Source organism: Rattus norvegicus, chromosome 15, assembly GCF_036323735.1.
Source record: "Rattus norvegicus strain BN/NHsdMcwi chromosome 15, GRCr8, whole genome shotgun sequence".
Classification (NCBI taxonomy): Eukaryota; Metazoa; Chordata; class Mammalia; order Rodentia; family Muridae; genus Rattus; species Rattus norvegicus.
Window position 1 is genome coordinate 86,475,956 of NC_086033.1, and position 24,287 is coordinate 86,500,242.

A 24,287-nucleotide genomic window follows, 5' to 3' on the forward strand; every position below is an offset into this window, starting at 1 on the left:
GAGGGGTGGAATGTCAGAAAAATGACCAATTAGCTTGGACATTTGGGGCAAGTTACTACAATTATACTGTATCTCAGTTTACCTGAACCCTGAAGTATAGATATATTGGATCCATGTATAAAATTCCCTCCAAATAAAATCTTTAAATAATAGAAAGGTCAAACAATGTTTAGTTCACTGAGTTGTCTGTGTCCTAAATTAATTCAGATGATGCATGGGATTGAGCCTATCAGAGAACAAGGACTACACATACAAAAAAGTTAATTAATTCAACAGGATATAACATTGAACAGTAAGAATACCTGGAAGGTGGTGAAAAAAAAAAAGTGAGTGGCTTTATCTGGTGTTTATAATAAACAAAAGAAAAGAGCAAAAGCAAGAGAATGAACAGATGTTAGTAAAACATGTGAGGGAAAAGACAGCATACATGATGACGTATGACTGACGACTAAACGGAAACAATGCAAACGCTGCTGCCCAGGAAAGCTGGGCCCGTGAGTGAGCTGAGGAAGACACTCTAGACTATCTATTACCACTCTCCACAACAGTTCAAATCTCAGAACCATAATCCTCTGTTCACAAGTAAATAGCAAATAATAACGGTATAATAAAGTTTCAGGAAAATTATCTTTAAAATTTTAATGTCCCATTTAGTTGAAATCATATAAAATCCGAAGATTACAAAGTAACAACATCTAACACAGTGCATCTCAATCTTTCTAATACTGTGATCTTTAATGCAGTTCCTCACCTTGAGGTAATCCCTAACCATAAGAATATTTTCACTGCTACTTCATAATTGTAATTTTGCTATTGTTATGAATTGCAATGTAATTACATTTGAAGACAGATGTTTGCCAAAGGGATTGTGACCCCAAATGCTTAAGGTAAACAAATAGACTAATTTTTCTTTAGGATACTCTTCAGTTCTCAAAGTATATCTCTAGTAATAAAGGTAAAGCCAATGCCTTGCCTTTATTTCTAAAAACATGTACTACTACCAGAAAAAGCTGTTATTCACCTTTTAAGGTTACTTTTGTGTGGTAGTGGTGGTGACACATGTATATGTGCATCTGAGAGAGGGGAGGGGGAGGAAGGGGGGGGGAGGGAGGGAAGAGCTATACTGTGACAACCGAGTCATTTCCCCTGGCCACCAAATATCATAGCTACTATTGGGAAGTATACTGCACAATTATTGTTATAAAGCTCAGTTTATGTTCTTTTTCATCACAACAGTCCAGGAATCAAAACACTAATTTATCATAGTGCATTGACAAGACAATTCTTAGGATTCCAGAAAGGGCTGCAAAACCTAAGTCTTTTTATACTAATAAAATTTTATAAATAAATACTCTGATAACATATGTTCCTAAGAGCCTTCAACAAAGCTGGCAACCTCTTTAAGTGTGTCAAGCTTAGACTATTAATGTGATGTTAGAGCACATGGGGATCTGAAATGTGTGTGTGTGTGTGTGTGTGTGTGTGTGTGTGTGTGTGTATTCCTGTACATATATTACAGGTAACAAATTACACTGATGTACCTGCATCCTCTAAAGAGTTTCCTGAAACTGAAACTACATGTGAGATACTCTCCAGTCATTCATCTATATGAGAAATTAAGATTACACTCACTAATATGCTCATACACTACATGAATTTCAGACAACAAATCACAACACAATGGATAGTGACTACACTATTGTGCCAATGTATATATATATATATATATTGTGCCAATGGTATAGGTGCCAGATTATTAGGTCTGTGCGAAGACCGTCTATGATATTCATAAGTGGATGAAACTCTTTAACAATGAACCTCTCAGACTGTATCTCCGTCACTGAGTGAAGCATAGCTTTATATAGTTAAACTTCTTGACTTACCAATAATAGATTATTCAAAGTTTCCTTTTAAATTTTTTTGCTAAATTAAAATAAAATTTGTATTTCAAATATACAAAAACTTCACTGAATAATGAGCAGAGCACTTACCTAGCAGCACAGTCGTAAGCCAGCACGTCAGTCTCTGCGAGGAGGTCTCCATCTGTTTCATGATCTCCTCCATCAGGACCCAACTCAAACAGCTGGAGAATAGAAAAACACACTGTTCTGAATCATTTTGTTCTGTGTATCTAAATTTGTGCATGTCCAATATAACTAACCTACAAATGATATAAAAACTCTTATCTACTATTTAAATTTTAATTACTAAGTTAAATATTAAATTCAATAACTAAATAAATTATATAAATATATAAGCATTTAAGATAAGAATTATACAGTGTTTTATGGATGTATCAATTATGCTCTATACTAGAAAACTTGTACCTGATATAATAAAGTAGGAATATAACTTTCAAAGGATTTAGAAAAACCCACAGCATTTTAACTCAGAGATTCTGAGTGAGGCCAGACTCTTATTTCATTACATAACAGCTGTGAAGATCTGGGTCTAGAGTCCTTGCCCATAAAGAAGGTGGATATTAACAGTGTTCATCCTGCAGTGATAGTGAACATTAAGGAAAGAATATTTGTGGAACTTTAGAGGAAAAGATGGTAAAAATATCACTATAGAGTAATTGAAAAATCATGTTAAGGTCCTCAAAAAAACAAAACAAAACAAAGCAAAACAAAACAAAAAACCAGGTAGCAAAAGAGTTCGGTAAGTAGCAACGAAAAAGAAGAAATGAAAACCTTGAAATAAAGGTTAAAGATAAGGTAAGACTCTAGGTAAAAAAGAACGAAGTATGAGGAAAGAGATCTTTTTTAAAAATTGAATTTAAAATTACTGAATAATTACTAAGCCTATAGTCTCAAACTTTCCACTATACCTTAGGGCCTAAACCCATTGCTTTGATCAGACTGTACAGAGTCTCTCTCTCCCAGGGACCCCAGTATTCTTTGTTCTACAGTAAAGTGACCACCAGCCCCTTCTTGCCAGTTTCTCTCTACAATGGCAGGGTCCTGCACTCCATCGCCAGACAAAGTTCTTGCTTCCACTTCTCTAACATCACTGTGTCTGGTCTTCAGCTGTACAAAAAGGCTTAAGAGTTCAACCACACTCTACTTCTGTCTGGGATCTTAATGACAGTGGTCTTAGCTTCATTTCCCTGCTCTAACCCAACTCATATAAAACACCTTGGCATTTATCTTTTGTGGTGGTAGTGATTGAACTCAGGTCCTCCCGTGCTACACCAGGGCACTGCCACTTAGGAGCTGAGAAGAACACCCCGATGTAAAACTGGCCAGTGGTTTTTCTTCTTTTCTGAGATAATCTCACAACAATTTGCCTCTTCCACTGATATTCAACAAATACTTTTAAATTCATACAACATGCCAGTCACAGTTCTAGGAACTAAAAATAAAAGGTAAAAAATACAGATCATAAAAAGCAAACCAATCAAACAAAAAGAGCTATTGGTCAATGTTTGTGACAGGGAATAGGATCTACAATTTTAAGCGGACTCATCAGGGAGTCAAGGTCAAAAGTGGGGAGGAAGTGAGATATGCAGGTAAGAGTTGTAGCTAGTGAGAAGAGCAAGGACCAAGGTCCTGAGGCTGCACTGCTTGACACATATAAGGAAGCAAGCATTAGAACACCGAGGACAGTGACACTGGAAGTATGACATGAAACTAGAGAGGTGCTCCAGGGAACTCTGAAAGAACCTAGTCCTTTTAAGGTAGTGGTTATCAACCTGTGGGTCACAAGCCATTTGTGGGTCACATATCAGATACCCTGCATATCAGAGATTATATTATGATTCATACTATCAAATTAGTTATGAAGGAGCAATAAAATAATTTTAAGTTGGGCAGTCACCACAACTGATGTTACAAATAGGTTCAGATATTTATTTTAGATTCATAGATACCTAGTGACTGAAGAGGTATGATGGATTACTACATCTCTGTGAGTTTTCCTGACTTCAAGAGAACAGGAAACTTGTAACTCTAAACTTCTTTTAGTTTATAATTTTTTTTGTTTTTCTTTTTATTGAATACTTTTTTATTTACATTTCAAATGTTATCCCCTTTCCCCATTTCCCTATCCCATCCCTCCTCCCCCTCCCTATCCTGACATTTCCCTACACTTGAGGGTTGGCAGGACCAAGGGCTTCTCCTCCCACTGGTGCCCAACAAGGCCATCCTCTGCTACATATGTAGTTAGAGCCCAGGGTCTGTCCATGTATGGTCTTTGGGTAGAGGTTCAGTCCCTGGGAGCTCTGTTTGGTTGGTGGTGTTGTTCTTATGGGGTTGCAAACCCCTTCAGCTCCTTCGATCCTTTCTCTAACTCCACCAATGGGGACCCCATTCTCAGTTCAATGGTTGGCTGTGAGCATCCATGCTAGAGGTACTCTTAACCTTATTCTACTCAGATGATTTCCATAACTATAAGAGCTTTAATTTTTAGCAAATTCCTGACTTCAGTGTCTTAAAATTTTAAAGTATAGATATCATCAACATTATTAGTAAAATTTTTAAAAGTTGTCAGTTCTTGTTGAGATTTATGTACACTATCCTCAAAAATGATAACGAACTTTAATATATTTATTTAATTTGGGTTATTACTGAGAGATCTAAAAGAACTAACTATCTCTCACAAAAGAGCCTGAACTAAACTTTCTTGCAAAAAATGATACTGGAATTAGGGCAGAGCTTGTAGTGTGAGCCTCTGAGTGCAGACACAGAGCATGCATACTAATAAGGAGTAATCAAAAACCAAAGACTGGGGGTTGGGGATTTAGCTCAGCGGTAGAGCGCTTGCCTAGCAAGTGCAAGGCCCTGGGTTTGGTCCCCAGCTCCGAGAAAAAAAAAAAAAAGACTGCTGGTCCTTGAGGAGATTAACGGGTGTGGGAAACAGCCCGAACTCAGCACACTAGTCTAGAGCTCACCACAGATGCCTTTCTGCCTCACCCTCCCAAGTTTCTAAGCTTACAAGCCTGTGCCAACACACCAGAATGACGTAAAATTTTATACAAGAAAATCCCTCCCTCTTCTCACTTTATCCGAGCTCCCTCCTAGGTGAGTGTGGAGGGTACCTGTTTACACAGGACTTGACAATAAAGACAGAGGAGCCTTACATAGAGAGCAGGTTTAAGGACAGGAGTGTATCCTGTTACTAACACAGCTCTGGGAAGGCAGCCACATAGGTGCAGCCAACCAAGCACGTGGAAGTTCGGCACAAAGCACCGTGACACTGGCTAGGAATCCTTTGTCAGGTTTAAATCCTCAAAACCCATTTTCTCCTTTTGCATGGGTTTGATTTTTTTGAGTAAGAGTTTAATAACGTTTCCTTTCTCTAAAGGATCCATAATAACAAACCAAGGGAAAGGGGGAAAGAAAATAAGCAATAAGACAACTAAGCCAGACAAACGCCTTCCAATGAAGCAGTTACAGGGTCATGCATCTCACCTTAATTTTAGCAGTATATTCTCCTCTTCCTCCAAACAGACCAAGACCACCAAGTAAAATGTCAGTGTCAGCACTAAAACGTATGGCTTCTACTGAGTGAGCAGAGTAACCCCAGCCTCCTCCATGACCTGAAACATGTAAACAATGCGGTTTAGCATATGCATGCGTTTCTATTAGTAAGAGCATCTGCTAGGTCTAAGCATACATACTTTCAAACCTGTTGACTATACTGTAGTCTTCCTTGGAATAGACTTTCATCACTGCTTGGGTCTCCTCCTCTATACTTGCAATGCCCATCTTTAAGTCCTGCATGGCCGCCAAAGTGTCAAGACAACCTAAAGCAATGAACAAGTAAAAGTCAAACCTTGAAATGAAAGTGTCCTATCGAACCCATGTTATTCATGAATGCTATATTAATTAATTAATATTAATCTGAACTCTGGTTATGACGCTTGGAAGGCAAACCTTATTCATGAAGTCATCTCTTCAACTCTTAAATGGGTTTTCCTGAATAATCATATTCTAAAAGCAACACAATACATTGGTATGTGGACTGATTTAAAAAGAAAAATAAAAAACTAGCAACTAGTTATCTCAAATGTTCTGTATCTTGAACTAAATAAGGATATACCTGAATTAAATACTATAAAAAACATTTCTCTATATCTCTAAAAGTTTATGTGTTCAAGTTCCTTTATCTCTTGATCTAAAAAGTTGTATTTTCAAGGATGCTTTATAGTTAAGATATCCATTGATCTTCTGTGATATTGGCTGAGAGCTCCTGTATCGCTTCATGGAAGTCAAACTTCTTAGGTAATTAAATTTATTTTGTGACTTGAATCCATTATTATATAACACGAAGTCAGGATAACAAACAAATGTAACTATAAAAAATCATGATCACTAGCACAGCACACATGAATGCCACTCAGCTGACATCAACAGGCAATCCTACCCAGGATATGCAAGGCTGCATGAGATCGGGTGGTCAGAGCCCTCGATCCCGTTGGCAGAGCAAGCTCAGGACTTAGAATACAACAACTGGACTGCATGTCTGTGGCAGAGGGAAGTCTGGCATCAGCGACCACTGCATTGTAGCACCAGAGCTCTCTGGTGCTTGGTCGAAACCTATGGAGAAAGACAATTACAGCACTTCAACACTTTGAATTACTTTGAAAATTTTTAAATTTTCAAACTGACGATAAAATAAATAATTCAGTTAGTGTACACAGGAAAATATTTTATCTATACCTAAGCTAAATACATAAGTAATTTGTACCACGAAAAAAATCTGAAAATAGTATAAACACATTATAAAACATTATAAATATCATAGCAATCATTACTTAAATTTGGTGCATACATAAAAATAAAGATTTCTTATACCAAAATAATTTGATAGAATATGTAAAAAATACATATACAACAAAACTATAATAATTACAATGTGTATGAGTACCTATAAAACAGTAAGAGAAAATCAATACAATAGCATAGAATGATCAAGTGATATGGACTGCTACCCTAGGACACAAAATAAACAGCGATGTAGCACTGATAAAAAGGAAGTCAAGTCACAATGTCCTCGTGCATTAGCCTCTGATTATCCTACTCACAGTAAAATCCTCAAAAAGTTAGGAAAAGTCACACCCACAGCTGACCCTGAGATACAGCTCAGTACCCAGAACCCACTGAGAGAGAGCCGGAATCTCAGAAATGCTGACACACCTGAGAACACAGCTGAGACCACCATTTCTACTCACATTCCTGGTCCAAGGGGAACCTTCACAGAGTTGTTTAGACACAGGAGTCAAAAAGTAGTCTGGGAAAGGATCCTTCCAGTTTCCACCTGTACGTGGTAACTGTACCCTGTGCCACAGCTCTCTATACCCAGATTCCATGGGGAGAGAGCTGGATTCTCAGAAATGCAGATAGTCCTGAGAGCACAGATCCTGCTGGGAGAAAGCCAGACTCCAGGAGTGCTGACACAGAGGCTTACAGGAGGGTCAAGCCACTGTCAGAGACACCTGACCAGCTAAAACCAGAGATACCCAGATGGCAAGAGGCAAGCGCAGGAACCTAACTAAAAGAAACCAAGACTACTTAGAATCATGAGAACCCTGTTCTCCCACCAAAGTAAATACTGGATATCCCAACATACCAGAAAAGCTAGATTTAGGTTTAAACTCACATCTCATGAGGATGATACCTCTATACTTTAAAAGGGTCATAAAGAACTTCCTTAAAGAAATACAGGACAACACAGGTAAACAAATAGAAGCCCTTAAACGGGAAACACAAAAATCCCTTAAAGAATTACAGGAAAACACAACCAAACAGGTGAAGGAATTGAACAAAAACGTCCAGGATCTAAAAATGGAAATAGAAACAATAAAGAATTCACAAAGGGAGCCAACCCTGGAGATAGAAAAACCTAGGAAAGCGATCAGAAGTCACAGATGTAAGCATTACCAACAGAATACAAGAGATAGAAGAGAGAATCTCAGGAGCAGAAGATACCATAGAAAACATTAACACAATCATCAAAGGAAATGTAAAATAAAAAAAGCTCCTACCCCAAAACATCCAGGAAATCCAGGACACAATGAGAAGACCAAACCAAAGAATAATAGGTATAGAAGAGAATAAAGATTCCCAACTTAAACGGCCAATAAAGATCTTCAACAAAATTATAGAAGGAAAATTCCCTAACCTAAAGAAAGAGAGGCCCATAAACATACAAGAAGCCTACCAAACTCCAAATAGATTGGACCAGAAAAGAAATTCCTCCCGTCACATAATAGTCAAAATACCAACTGCACAAAACATGGAAAGAACATTAAAAGTGGGTAAGGGGAAAAGGTCAAGTAACAGATAAAGGCAGACCTATCAGAATCACAACAGACTTCCCACCAGAGACCATGAAAACTAGAAGATCCTGGGGAGATGTCATACAGAAACTAAGAGAACACGAATGCCAGCCCAGGATACTATATCCAGCAAAACTCTCAATTAACATAGATGGAGAAACCAGAATATTCCATGACAAAACCAAATTTACACAATATCTTTCCACAAATCTAGCCCTACAAAGGATAATAGACGGAAAACTCCAAGACAAGGAGGGAAACTACACCCTACAAAAACCAAGAAAGTAATTCTTTTCAACTAACCCAAATGAAGATAGCCACACAAACATAATTTTACCTCTAACAATGAAAATAACAGGAAACAACAATCATTGACCCATAATATCTCTAACACCAATGGACCCAATTCCTCCAATAAAAAGACATAAATTAAGAGACTGGATATGTAAACAGGACACAGCATTTGCTGCATACAGCAAACACACCTCAATGACAAAGATAGACACTACCTCAGGGTAAATGGCTGGAAAACAACTTTCCAAGAAAATGAATGCAAGAAACAAGCTGGAGCAGTCATTCTAATATCGAATACAATTGACTTTCAACTAAAAGTTATCAAAAAAGATAAGGAAAGGCACTTCATATTCAAAGGAAAAGTTCACCAAGATGAACTCTCCACCCTGAATATTAATGCTCCAAATGCAAGGGTGCCTACATTTATAAAAGAAACCATACTAAAGCCCAAAGCACACATTGCACCTCACAAAATAATAGTGAGAGATTTCAATACCCTACTATCATCAATGGACACAACAGGGAAACAAAAACTAAATAGAGACACAGAGAAACTAACAGAACTTATGAATAAATGCATTTAACAGATATCTATAGAACATTTCATCCTAAAACAAAAGAATATACCTTCTTCTCAGCACCTCAGGGTACCTTCTCCAAAACTGATTATATACGTGGGTCACAAAACAGACCTCAACAGATAGAAGAAGATTGAAATAATCCAATGCATCCTGTCACATCACCATGGACTAAAACTGGTCTTCAACAACAACAACAACAACAACAATAACAACAATCCTGAAAGAAAACCCACATACACATGGGAGCTGGACAATGCTCTACTAAATGATAACCTGGTCAAGGACGAAATATAGAAATTAAAGACTTCTTAGAATTTAATAAAAATGAAGGCATAACATAGCCAGACTTATGGGACACAATGAAAGCAGTGCTAAGAGGAGAACTCATAGTTCTCAGTGCCTCCAAAAAGAAACAGGAGACAGCATACCTCAGCAGCTTGACAGCACACCTAAAAGCTCTAGAACAAGAAGAAGCAAATACACCCAAGAGGAGTTGAAGGCAGGAAATAATCAAACTCAGGGCTGAAATCAACCACGTACAAACAAAAAGGACTATACAAAGAATCGACAAAACCAAGAGCGGGTTCTTTGAGAAAATCAAGATAGATAGATAAACCCTTAGCCAGACTAATCCAAGGGCATAGTGAGAGTATCCAAATTAACAAAATCAAAAATGAAAAGGGAGACTTAACAACAAAATCTGAGGAAATTCAAAAAATGATCACATCCTACTACAATAGCCTATACCCACCAAAACTGGAAAATCTGGATGAAATGGACAATTTTCTATACAGATACCAGGTACCAAAGTAAAATCAGGATCAGATAAAGCATATAAATAGTTCCATAACTCCTAAAGAAATAGACGCAGCTATTAAAAACTTTAGTGCAGAATTCTATCAGACTTGCATAGAAAATCTAACATCAATACTGTCTAAACTATTCCACAAAATAGAAACAGAAGGAACACTACCCATTTCCTTCTATGAAGTCACAATTACACTTATACCTAAACCACACAAAGACCCAACAAAGAAAGAGAACTTCAGACCAATTTCCCTTATATCAATACAAAAATACTCAGTAAAATTCTCACAAACCAAATCCAAGAACACATCAAAACGATCATCCATCAGGATCAAGGAAAGTAGGCTTCATCCCAAGGATGCAGGGATGGTTCAATATATGGAAATCCATCAACATAATTCACTACATAAACGAACTCAAAGAAAAAAAAAACCACATGATCATCTCATTAGATACTAAGAAAGCATCTGACAAAATTTAACACCCTCCATGTTAAAAGTCTTGGTAAGAGCAGTAATGCAAGGCCCATACCTAAACATAGTAAAAGCAATATACGGCAAACCAGTAGCCAACATCAAACTAAATGGAGAGAAACTGGAACCAATTCCACTAAATCAGGGACTAGACAAGGCTGCCCAGTGTCTCCATACTTACAATATAGTACTCGAAGTACTATACTTACTTACATACTTACAATATAGTACTCGAAGTCCTAGCCAGAGCAATCAGACAGCGAAAGGTCAAAGGGGTACAAATTGGAAAGGAAGAAGTCAAAATACCACTATTTGCCAATGATATGATAGTGTACTTAGGTGACCCCCAAAATCCCACCAGAGAACTACTAATCCTGATAAACAACTTCAGCAAAGTGGCTGGGTATAAAATTAACTCAAACAAAACAGTAGCCTTCCTCTACTCAAAGAATAAACAGGCTGAGAAAGAAATTAGGGAAAAGATACCCTTCACAATATTCCCAAATAACATAAAATATGTTACTCTAAGCAAGTGAAAGATCTGTATGACAAGAACTTCAAGTCTCTGAAGAAAGAACTTGAAGAAGATCTCAGAAGATGGAAAGATCTCCCATGCTCATGGATTGGCAGGATTAATATTGTAAAAAAGGCCATCTTGCCTAAAGCAATCTACAGATTCAATGCAATCCCCATCCAAATTCCAACTCAATTCTTCATAGAGTTAGAAAGAGCAACTTGCAAAATCATTTGGAATAAGAAAAATCCCAGGATAGCAAAAACTATCCTCAACAATAAACGAACTTCTGGGGAAATCACCATCCCTGACCTCAAGCAGTATTACAGGCAATAGTGATAAAAACTGTATGGTATTGGTACAGAGAAAGGCAGATAGATAACAGAATACAATTGAAGACCAATAAATGAACCCACACACCTATGGTCACTTGATATTTGACAAAGGAGCTAAAACCATCGAATGCAAAAAAGATAGCATTTTCAGCAAATGGTGCTGGTTCAACTGGTGGTCACCATGTAGAAGAATGCAGATCGATCCATTCTTATCACCCTGTACAAAGCTCAATTCCAAGTGGATCAAAGACCTCGACATAAAACCAGATACACTGAAACTAATAGAAGAGAATTTGGGGAACAGCCTCGAACACATGGGCACAGGGGTAATTTTCCTGAACAGAACAACAATGCTTTATACTCCAAAATCAACAATCAACAAATGAGACCTCATAAAATTACAAAGCTTCTGTAAGGCAAAGGACACTGTGTTAGGACAAATCAGCAATCAACAGATTGGGAAAAGATCTTTACCAATCCTACATCCGATAGAGGGATAATATCCAATATATACAAAGAACTCAAGACGTTAGATGCCAGAGAAATAAATAAACCTATTAAAAATTGGGTAAGGAACTAAATAAAGAATTTTCCACTGAGGAATATCGAATGGCTGAGAAGCACCTAAAGAAATGTTCAACATATTTAGTCATCAGGAAAATGCAAATCAAAAGATTTCACCTCACACCAGTCTGAATGGCTAAGATCAAAAACTCAGGTGACAGCAGATGCTGGTGAGGATGTGAAGAAGGAGGAACACTCCATTGTTGGTGGGATTGCAAGCTGGTACAACCACTCTAGAAATCAGTCTGGAGGTTCCTCAGAAAACTGGACATTGAACTACCTGAGGACCCAGCTATACCACTCCTGGCATATACCCAAAAGATGCTCCAACATATAACAAGGACACGTGCTCCACTATGTTCATCGCAGCCTTATTTATAATAGCCAGAAGCTGGAAAGAACCCAGATGCCCTTCAACTGAGGAATAGATACAGAAAATGTGGTACATCTACACAATGGAATATTACTCAGCTATCAAAAACAATGACTTCATGAAATTCATAGGCAAATGGATGGAACTGGAAAATATCATCCTGAGCGAGGCAACCCAGTCACAGAAAACCACACAGGGTATGCACTCACTGCAGATATGTGCGCATGGATGCAGGAGGCTACAGAGGTCAGAAGAGGGTGTCGAACCTCTGGAGGTCGGGTTACACATTGTTATAAACTAAGATCTATGAGGAGGCTGGAAACTGGACTCAGGTCCTCTGAAAGAGTGCGAGGAGTTCTTTATCCCTCAGCCACTTCTACAAGGACTTATTTACTTTATGTAATGTAATTCTAGGATGTGACTCCATAGTTCTGTGAACCACCCTAGGCAGACACAACTTTAAAAATAATCTACAATGCTTGCTAACAGATAAGTAGTGCCCTTCTTAGGGTATACTGCTGTGGACAGACACCATTACCAAGGCAACTCCCATAAGGACAACATTTAACTGGGGCTCGCTTACAGGTTCAGAGGTTCAGAGTTCTACATCTTCATCTGAAGGCTGCCAGCAAGATACTGGCTTCCAGGCAGCTAGGATGAAGGCTTTAAAGTCCTCACCTACTCCAAAAAGCCCACCCTTACCTGTACAGGGCCACACCTTCTTACAGTACCACTCCCTGGGCCAACCATATACAAATCATCACAAGCAGTTAGCTCATCAAGTGAACTTTTACTCCCTGTTAAACATTTATTTTTAACTTCTCGAAGAAGCCCAGAAACAAATTCTGTAGCATCCATTTTGTGTTTGTTTTATTGATACTGTTATTTTATAACAACATATGCTTACCTCCAAAGCACATCATACACCGGATCAAGACATACACCAAATCCTTGCAGATCTTCTTGTTCAGAGTCATTGAAAGTTTTACAACTTCCATCCACTTTATTTATCAGAAGACATTTAAACGGTGGGGGTTCTGATATAGAAGCAGGCACCAAGCCTTGTGAAAACATAATTAAATAAAATTTTACTTTGCATTACCTTTACCCATTCCTCCAAGCCCACAAGGAGAGTAGTATTATTACAATTTCATACATACAGAAGCTAATATATGTCTAAGAAGTTTAAACGGAGCCTTTTGCAAATGGCAGAATTAAAACACGTCTATAACGAACGCTCCTGTTATGCACTGTGTACCTCACTGTGTCATGGACACAGGTTTAAATGTGGTCATCATAATCTCTCACGAAACTTAGTTTTGATGTTTACTTACAGAATCAGTGTTGACAGTCACTCATGACAATGTGAGTCTGTAGCCCCTCTTCCGCCACGGCCTAGACTATGACTACTCTGTTCTTAAGTATCCCTCTGTCTTCCTCTCACACATGCACATAGAAAGACGCAGCTCCGTCTCAGTATGAGGACAGGCTATTTACCTATTATGTGTTTGCTAGCAAAAATTTCTGATGTTGCAAGTACATGAGAATTTATCAGCGCTTCATCGATTCGTAAGAAAGTCTGGTCCCCACTTGCACCAATCCAAGTGGCCTTCCGTCCATATTTTGATCCAATGTTAGGCATGGGAGCTGGTTTTGCATTCCAATATGGTACATCCAAAATAGGGCGCCCCAGCTGTCCTTTCTAAAATTTAAATAAATCATATTAGTATTATTGTTGGATAATCTATGGCTAAGGTTATAACTGTCTATAAAATAACTATATGAGATCGTATTTTTATGTACTTTTAGTTTTTTTTAATAAAGAAATGTGGAAATTGGACCTAACAGTTTAAAAGTAATAGAGTAATTTCTATTATTCCTAGACAATCTCCTTTTAACATATACATAAAGTATATGATTGTATTAGTTGAAATATTTTCCATATAACCAATGTTCCCAAAATACTTTGTAATGACCTATTTTTAAATTTAAAGTATCTTACATACACAATGCCTGAAACACACTGCTACAAAGGATTCCTTTACAACTATCACTCTGACATTTTAAGTTAACAGTATAAAAGAAAGTCATTCTTAATCTCACACAGTGTGAGGACATTTTGTGATAACACCAAAGTTTGTAACAGAGAATAAACTTGGAAAAATATTCAATGCAGTTTCTCCATAAAAACTGAAAAGTAAACCTTTTCATTTATGTCTTAAGATAAACAGTAGGAATAAGGTGTACATTTAAAACAAGTTAACTCACTTAAAAGTATAGCTGCTGAAAGGTAGTTGGTTAGCTAAAAATATATTTCGAAAGAAGTAGGGTGTTTCTCATTATCGAGCCGATAGCTGGCAGATAAAAACACTGACACTGGACTAGGTGACATTGCTGCACACGGCTCAGGAGCCTTCTCTCCCACATCTCTCCTCTCAGAAACCACTGAGGAGAGAAAATGCTACCTTGTATCCCCGAAGCATTTAACACAACCTCAACAATGAGAATAACCAGCAAAGCATGGAAAGGAAAGCAACACCCGAGGAGCGAGGGAGCATGGGCTCCTGCGAGCACTCAAGGTCCCACTCAGTTGCCAGGCTCCTAAAACAATGTCTACTCCTTCAACATCACAGCCAGAGAACAAAACACAGACCAACTACAGATGCCCCAATCCCTGGGAAGAGAACCTAGTGAAGGAAAAGAAGTTATACAATAGAGAAGTAGCTAGCTAATTAGCCTTTTCAGTGGTCATTTTTCCACAAAGAAAAAAAGCATAAGAAGGTGAACAACGAAAGCAGCACACAATATTCATACATTTTCTGTTCTGGGAGGAAAAGGAAGTCATGCTGACAATTAAAATAAGCAGGTATCCCCTTACCACCAACCCAACATATATGAAGAAAAACAGTGAGAAATATAGATGCCTAGTCAGCCCCATAGGCACTCCAGAGTGTGGTGAAAAGCCAGCCATATGGAAAGCCATAGAAGTTCGCAACTAGAATCCGTTAGTCTAGAAAACTAGTCACACTTCCCACCCTGAAGACACAGAATCAAAAGTGAACAGATAAATAAGCACACGATTTAAACCTTTAACTGTATTGGGATTCTGTAGAAATCTTGACTTGTAACAAGAGGAAACCAATACCCTGAGTCCTCTCCGATTTCTCCAACAAGTCTAAGGGTACAAGAGGCACAACAGAGGAGGCTAAGGAGGATGACTGTTTAACAAATGTTGAAAAGTGATCGTTCTCCTTCAAGAGACCAAAGCAGAGCCTTAATAGATAAGTGGTAAATGGGTAAAGACACTTAGTTCATAGCACCAAACAGGTAGGGGCTTGAAAGATCCTTGGTCAGCTATCAGATCAGTGCCAATTAAAAGGCATAACAGCACATTGTGTTGCCAAAGTTCTGGAGAATGCAGCTTGAAAAGAAAATAGACTATTAACACTACGAAACCTACCAAGGTTTTTTGACCCACAAAGTTTTGACCCCAAATTCTCACTTCTTAGAATTAAAAGATACACTTTTAATAAAATGATTACATAATCAAAATGTAAAGTAAATATCTAAGAGTAAGAAACTGAAAAGTTGGGGTTGGGTATTTAGCTCAGCAGAAGAGCGCTTGCCTAGCGAGCCCAAGGCCCTGGGTTCGGTCCCCAGCTCTGAAAAAAAGAAAAAAGGAAAAAAAAGAAAGAAAGAAAGAAAGAAACTGAAAAGTTATAGTATGGACACCAAGTGGAGTACAAGTACCCTAAATGCCAGGAGTCTTTGAAGAATCCTAGTAGATTGGGCAGCAGGCATGGCAGGCAGTGAGGTGCAAACTCCTAAGACATAAGCAGTTGTGAGTCCTCAGAGATAAACCAACATAATAAAATCCAGCTTTATCAAACACTTGCTTGTCTCCTGCATATTCACAAGCTTGCTCTCATGACCTTCTCCTCTCAGTCCCCATTTAAAAGTTTAGAGGGAGAATGGGTCAGAGGATATGGTATGATTATAATCTCAAAAAATAAATTAACTAAATATTTTCATGGAAGAAAAATAGATGGTACAAATGTTAAAAGTTTTCTTTAAAAAGGTTTATATTTGATTATCAAGCATGATTATATAGAGACATAGATGAGGAAGAAGAACATTGGCCTTTTCCTTTTGGCTTCATTAAGAAAATAATACCAAACAAAACAATGGCCAGGTAAGGTAGAGTAGGCCTGGAATCCTAGCATTCAGGAGTCTAAAGCAGAAGGATTATGAATCCAAGGCCTTATCTTACTAACACCAAAAAGGAATAAGTAATAAAATATAACTATGTAATTATATAGTTTGTGTGTTATAGTTTATATAGTTTGTATATTATGTACCAAAATATGTCCAGAATATTAGAAAGTAAAAAAGTTACATTTTTTTATGTCTTATTCTCTACAAGTACAATTAAAACAATGGGTAACCATGACCAGAATACATAATGAATGTCCTGATAAAATTAAAATACCTGCCAAAGATTTTTTTAATACCTCCAGAGGCTATAAAAAGTGCAGGTAAGGTCTGCGTGGACTGATTGGGAGTAGGACAGTTATTATTGTCAACTTGAAAGGACACATAACTCTAGGCACATCTGTGAACAAAGTTTCTATACTGGGTCACCTGAGATGAGAAGTCCCATCTTATTAGGAAGTAGCAGCACTCTATGGGCTGAGGCTATATACCGAGGGAAAAGCAAAAAGCCAAGCTGGGCATGGGGGCACACGCCTTTAATCTCAGCACTCAGGAGGTAGAAGCCAACACAGGGAGATTTCTGTGAGCCGGTGCCAGACTGGTCTATATACAGAGTTCTAGGCTAGAAGGGGTTTTCTGTAACAGCTCACCTCAAAAGCAAAAGACAAAGAGAAGACAGGGATGAGAAAGAGGAAGAGAAGGAGGAAAGAAAGCATACAGCACAATGAAGGCAAACAAACATCCCATGAGCCTCAGGATCCTGGTGTCAAGCCTTTCCCTTTGCAATAAACTATGTTCATTTTACACTCTAATTATTTCTCAAAAAGCAAGGTGCACAGGTCTTCAAGAACAACATTCAAGGTCGTCCTGTAGCCTTCCCCTTTGTGCTGACACGCACACCTCACATATATATTCAAACAAACTTTAAGCACATTTAAAAGGACAAACACTGCTGAGTTCGGGCTTATACAGTGCAAGCTTACTAACGGAGCTTAGGGAGGTTCTCCCTCACTTTCACTATAGAAAACAGTTTTGGGAGAGGCAAAGAGAGAGAGGAACAGATAAACAGAATGGGACAGGACAAAGAAAATAATTTTGCACTTGATATTAGTCAAAAGGACAAGAGCCACAAATTAGTTTAAGCAGCAATTTAAAATCTAAACTTTCAAAAACTCTAAAATAGAAATAGTTCTTAGTGTTAAGAAAATTTATTTCTCTATAAATTAGATGAGAAATATCCTTTTAAGTGGTAGATTCGGCTCCACTGATAGTTTAGAAGCTTTTGATTTACAATAAACATGTCCAATTCTAACTCAATTGCTAAATACAATAAATTCTAATAATGAACTAGAGATGAAAATTATTTGAAAATCTGTCACTCAGGAGCTGTGTGTGTTGGGATAGGCAGGAAATATGCACGTGTAATTATCGTAATACAAGAATTTTACTGGAACCAGAGGGAAAAAAGCTAATGTAGCAAATTATAAGGCAATTATATAATACAATATTATTAATGTTTTAAAAATTCCTTACAGAAAAACTTCCAAATGTGAAGACCTGTCCATCCATTACAAGGACTGCCGTGTGGTTGCTGCCGGCAGTGACTTGTGTGCTAGGGCCTGGCAAGGCTTGAACAAGGGTGGGGCATCCCCTAGGTTTAAGAAAAAAATAAGTCAATTCCTTGAAATATAAAACAATGTACAACAGTAGAGTAAGGAGTTAAAAAGGTCAAGGCACTGTAGGTATACTCAGCAATCACTTGTTTCGGTGTTAGCTGCCTGTGTCCATGCTAGGCACCAGGTAAACGGACAATGACTTTAAGGTGATCAACAAAAAGATTCTTGAAATTTACTACCTAACCATAAACACAGGATTTTAAATTTCAGAAAAATAGATGCTAACTTTAACAGGAGTTATCTGTTTAGCCTGTACAATAAGTGGCATATGGTTCCTCAACAGGAATTCAAGAGCTAGATGAAATAATTTTACAATCTTCTGTTCTAATTTTCAGCACACAGATGTTAAAGTAATAGTTAAGAACTCAGAGCATGCATAATGAAAACCCTTACAGCAGCAGCTACACACTCAGGATCTAGAGTTAGACAGCTAGGATTGAGTCCTATTCTATTCATGGCAAGAGACTAGGATATTGGCCAAGTCATTCACTGTGCTTCAGTTTCTTCTATACTACAGAGAATAATGAGAACTGTTCCTAGAAACCATTAAGAAGTATTTGAACCCATGCTTGACACATAGTAAACACATAATTAATGTTGTGTTAGTATAATGATATCCTAGTATCCTTACCTAGTTTTATAAACTATGTTATTAACCATTTTTAGTAATCATAACTGTAATTGGAAAAATATCCAATAGAAAGTAAAACACACACAGTAAAAAATTTTGTGTTTGAGATCAAATTATAGTGTATTTTCTTTAATTATGTACAATTTATCCTCTAAAATTAGAATACAACTAAAAATGACTTTGAAAGGAGCTAGGTTCCCAACTAGAAACACAGAAGTTATGGTGTGTTCTCATCAAAATATGAACTAGGAACAATGTAGACTGAAAGATGAACATATTTGACAGCCAGGTAAGAAATAGAACAGACACATACTTTTAATTTTTCAGGGATATAAGTGTTACCTTTATTTAACAGGAGAAATCTACTAAATTGTGAACTGAATGGAATTTGATATCTTAAGCTTGCCTAGTAAGCGCAAGGCCTTGGGTTCGGTCCCCAGCTCCGAAAAATGAAAAGAAAAAAAAAAAAAGAAAGAAAGAAATTTAATCCAGGAACTAGATGTAGTAACCGATTTTATAATCTTCAGCCTTGGAACATGGTCAGGTATGGGGAAAGTAAACAAAAGGTAGGTTTGTTTGCATGGCTTTGTAGTTGTTTAATTCTAAGAAAAAAATGATCTATGAAGCTAATTACAGAGAGAATGAAAAGGTTTTTGCTAATTTGTGTATAAAGAGAGGCAGAAGAACAAAGTCGTAGGAAAGGAGGGTGAGAAGAACACTGAAAGCATTTCCAGAGGGACAAATAAGATGCATGCCAATGCTTTAGGCAGGCAGGCAGGCAGGCAGGCAGCAAAGTCACTAGGAGCAAACAAAGCACAAGTGCCAGTACTGCTTTGAGAAGAGGCCAAGTCCCCTCCCCATACCACTAACAAAGGAAAGAAAAGGAGAACAAAGAGCTATAACCAACACTGCAGTCCAGAACTCCATCTAGGACAGCAAATCTGAGGAAGTGTGAGTTCATTAAAATAGATAAACACATAAGAGGGCAGAGGGAGGAAGGACCAGACCTGCACAGATTCTGAAAGCAGGCCTAGGCAGGAGGCTCAGGGACTGATGAAAGCACCCCTCCAAGCAGTATGGGGGTGATACGAGTTGAAAATAAGGAGATAAGGACAGTGGACAAAAAAATATCCAGCCTTATAATTTTTCTTTTTGTTCTGAGGCTTATGCAAATCCTGTGCCAAGAAAGGGGAATGGTGAACAGAACATTCAAAGTGAGATCATTTGTACAGCTGGTGGCGATGGGAACGGATAACACCTAGTTGAGGACTGAAAGAGCTCACTTTTAAGACTAGGAAGATCACAACTGAGCTTCAGGAGACCTGAGAAAAAACTTTTAACTTGTTAAGAAGCTTGGAACTTACCAGTAATACATCACAGAAATTTGATTCTATTTATTTTCCTGACAAGAATGTCTACCATCACATTCTCAAGATATCTTAAAACAGGTTTTGAAAAACAAATGAAACAACTACAAAGCCATGCAAAAGCAGAATTACACTCTCTGCAAAGACGTGAGCTGAATCTGATATATCACACACACACACACACACACACACACACACACACACACACACACACACACACACAGATATGCTGATTTAATTCTTTACGGGTCCTTAAACATAGCTATGAAAAATACAGGCAGATTGATTCATTTATGCAGCATACTGAAAAAACTGAAATAACTTCTAAATTGAGTAAGAAATAAAATGAAAAGGGAAAAAGTACATCACTGATAAACTCAGCTGTTTGTGTGAATGAGCGCATGTATGTGTGTGCATATGCATGCATTTCCCCACTTTATGAGTGTCATGGTAACAATACCATATAGGACCCTTCACACTATACTGAAGTCACTCATCACAATGAAACTGTATATTAAAACTACTGGGAACCAAATTAAAATTTCGAATAATAAGAAATTTATCTGCATACACAGGAATAAAAAGAGAGTAACAGAAAGGCCATGTCCATAAATAAATAAATGGATGGATAGACAGACAGACAGACAGACAGATAGTTTTTTCACTTGGTTTTCAACAAGAGAGCACAGTAATATGAATGGGAAGAACAGTGAAAAAGCTGACCCTCGACTCTGAGGACAGCTAGTTTGGGCAAGTGAGCAACTGTCACTTTAGCGGTGTGACTTGTGAGACAATGTCCTCATGCACATATCTAGTTCAAAGCAAACAGGAACTGAAGGGAAAGTTCCTAGAATAGTCACAGTTTATAAAGCACAGACATATAAAATGCTATCACTAATTCCCAGTAAGTGTTCTGGCAATCTGAAGATCTTATAAGATGTCTCCAAAGATTAATTGCAGGACTTGGAATATAGGTTCTTTGAACTTTGTCTATGAAAGTCATGAGTTCATTGTTAAACTATTTAAAAAGTAGAAGAACAAAAAATAAAATTATATCTGTATATGTGTGCTTTCCATACATTATATAGGCTCTGCAATATGTTAGATAGGACCTGAAAACTAGAGCTAAAAGAAATTGCAACCACAGCACTTGTAGGAGACGGTGAGGCAAGGATGTGACCCTTATACTTTCAGACACAATAATCAATAGTGTATTTGGGTACAAGGACAGGAAGAGAAAGGGAAAACTCAGACGCATCACCACGCTGGACAAAGCACCAGAACTACGGAATTCCCAAGACCTGCCTTTAAGGTTGCAGAGGATGGTAAATTAATTTGGAATTCAGAAACGTAGGAGCACAATGAACAAAGCAAACCAAATTTTAACAGACCCTTTTCAAGAATGAATGTATAAAAGCCTTATAAGCCTTTCAACATTCATTTTAAAAATGCACAAAAAGTGGGATTAGTGCAATAGGAAACAATTAAGGCGGTGGGATCAGGTTTGATTCTATCGTAGGCCACTGCTATAATAGATAAGTTATCAAAAGGCATCAACAGTAATGATTACTGAACACTTGGTACTGGCTAGGCTGCACAACGAGTCCATGACCCATATCGTCTCTGGAATCCCACATACGCATCTCAGAGAGGTGCACTTAACCCTATTTAATAAAGGAAACCTCAAGTACAAGGCTAGAAAGCTGACTATGACCAGCTACCAAGGGGACGGGGGGCTGCCTGATCAACTAAGTCATTATGACAGCATGACTCCCCTAAGGAGATGGCGACAGCATCTCCTCCATATCTGACCACTCCACTCTATATACTACGATAGACTCCTTATACTAGTTGACATATTTTATTATGTTACTAATAATGTATTCTTGGTTACCAGAAACATTTTCAAATGCATCTAACTACATATGCTAATTTAACTAATCATATATAAATGCTTTGGTCTTGGGGTAATCAATATGTGTGCTTTGTTTCTTGTGTGATAATTCCTCCAAATAAGTGATAAACTCCTTCCTAAGTCAATTAACATCTTTTGCAAATCTAAAACATAGCTCAAAGTCAAAATAGGATTGCTTAAGATACAACTGGTCTGGATGAATTTCTAATCCACTAGGATATCATGTAGGCAGACTGCTGGGTCACCCAGTTTAGCTCTGCCAACACCATACGTATAAGTGTTGCAGCTCTGAGTGGAAAGGTATGCTGGCAGTCGGAAACCAAAAAATACCACAAAGACACACTACACAACAGACTTCACACAAAAGATTTACTATGGAATACACAGGAGAGTAGCTACCTTTTTAAGGGAGAGAAACGGCAGCAAACTGAGTAAGAGGCAGGCTTTACAGCGTTTCTTAGGAGTAGAATTGTCCAGGGTGGACAGCTATTGGTAGGATTTCAAGCCCTTAGTTTTCAACAAGCTCAGGGATTGGTGGGATTCCAACTCCCAGAACTGAGCTCAGCCTTTTTACTCAATAAACATGTACTGGGTCTTTCAGTTAAACATTAAAATGTAAGCATATGAAAAACTGTTCATGCTAGAAAAGAACACTTTTGAGAAATTAAAGCAGATCTCATGGGGCTGGAGATGACTCAATAGTTGGGATCACTCATTGCTCTTGCAGAAGCCCTGGAGTCTGGTCTCTAGCACACATGCAGTGGCTCACAACCAGATACAATCCAGCTCCCTCTCTCTTCCTCTGGGAAAACCAGACAAGTATGTGATGCATGGACATATATGGACAAAATATCCATACACATAAAATAAATTAGTAAATGCTTACTGTATTAAAAAATAGATCTTACTAGAATTTAATGTACAAAATAATTTTGCTTCAACACCAGCATTTCCAGAAGATGATAACTTGAACTATCAAAAGTACTAAGCATATTACTTTGATTTTGTTATCTCAGAAACTCATTATAAATTCATGAATGGTGCTGACTAATGTAATCAGGAAAACACGGGATTTTAGGTAGTCTTTAGTTTTAGATGCCAATATGAATAACCTTTCTTTCAACAGACTTTATACCTCAAAAAAGTATGGCAAGGGTCTTGTTTCACTCTACAACCTTTTCACACTGTACAAAAGTTAAAGTAACCAAAGGGCTGGAACCTCAGGACAGTCATGATTATCTTTCTTTTTCAAGTCTGTTGCTTGGCAAGTGTTTACTAGCAGAATGACAAGTCAAGCACCAAGTCTGACTCTTCAAGCAGTGCTCTTCTTCACACAGGACTGAGACTCTATCTAAGTGTAAAGCTCTTCCTGTCACAGGGCTCCGATGTAATTACCATCTAATTATCAACAACAGTCATGGTGACCTATAATAAACATTTTGGTGCCATGAGCCTTCAGTAAGAAATAGAACAAAGTGTTGACTTGTTTCCAAATCACCAACCCCTATAACATGCATATCATGGCAGTGTGGTGAGTTAAAACAATTAAAAGAATGGAGTTTATTTAATACCTAAAAGAAAAAGAAAGTTTCTTTCAAGGGCTATAAATAAGAAGTTGTAGCTGTCCTTTTGACTGTGGCAGTGACGTAAGTGTATCCTAGGATAATGGAGACACAAAGGAGGAAGAGTGGAGAGCAGGTTCACATACAAACTCAACTACTGAGGTAATCTGACCTACCGCTGCCTCTGTGTAGACATAAACAACTTCGGTTTTCGTTAAGATAGCCTACTGCAGGAGCGCAGGGCTGACTTTCAACCTCAAATGCTATCTCTAGGTCCGTAAGGCCATTCACAAGGCCATTTGCGTCCTGAGACACTGTCAGCAGGAAGGATGCTGAAAGCATACATGTGGCTCCATTTGTACCTAGGGCAGGACTCTTTCAAAAGATTTTCCCTGCCTCAGAAACACCGTGCTGCTCGAGTTGACATACTCGCAAAAGCTACACCAGAATCTCCATTTTTCTTATTAAAACCTCTCTTTCCTATGGGTGAGATCTGCAAGATTGCTGAAAGTTTTGTCTTTCTGCATCTGTTTCTCCTCTCCAGTTTTCCACTAAAAAATATCATTTACACATCCAATCCTGCAGTATCTACTCCTTCATAGAAGACTGGAACTAAGAAAAACAGATATACCACCCCCCACCCCCACCCCAGCAACCACAGCCATCTATAATGGAATCTGATGCCCTCTTTTGGTGTGTCTG

General features: G+C 37.9%; 1 protein-coding gene across 16 annotated transcripts in view; it reads right to left on the reverse strand.

The window, feature by feature from the left end:
• Positions 1–24,287, reverse strand: part of Mycbp2 (MYC binding protein 2) — a 238,066-nt gene that overhangs the window by 123,895 nt on the left and 89,884 nt on the right. For all 16 annotated transcript variants that reach the window (NM_001106055.2, XM_063274171.1, XM_039093195.2 and 13 more), the window contains 7 exons: positions 17,968–18,085; positions 13,720–13,924; positions 13,130–13,283; positions 6,367–6,539; positions 5,621–5,746; positions 5,412–5,539; positions 1,992–2,083 (listed from right to left, as the gene is read on the reverse strand). In NM_001106055.2, the coding sequence (NP_001099525.2) occupies positions 1,992–2,083; positions 5,412–5,539; positions 5,621–5,746; positions 6,367–6,539; positions 13,130–13,283; positions 13,720–13,924; positions 17,968–18,085 (996 nt within the window). The remainder of the gene's footprint in view (positions 1–1,991; positions 2,084–5,411; positions 5,540–5,620; positions 5,747–6,366; positions 6,540–13,129; positions 13,284–13,719; positions 13,925–17,967; positions 18,086–24,287) is intronic.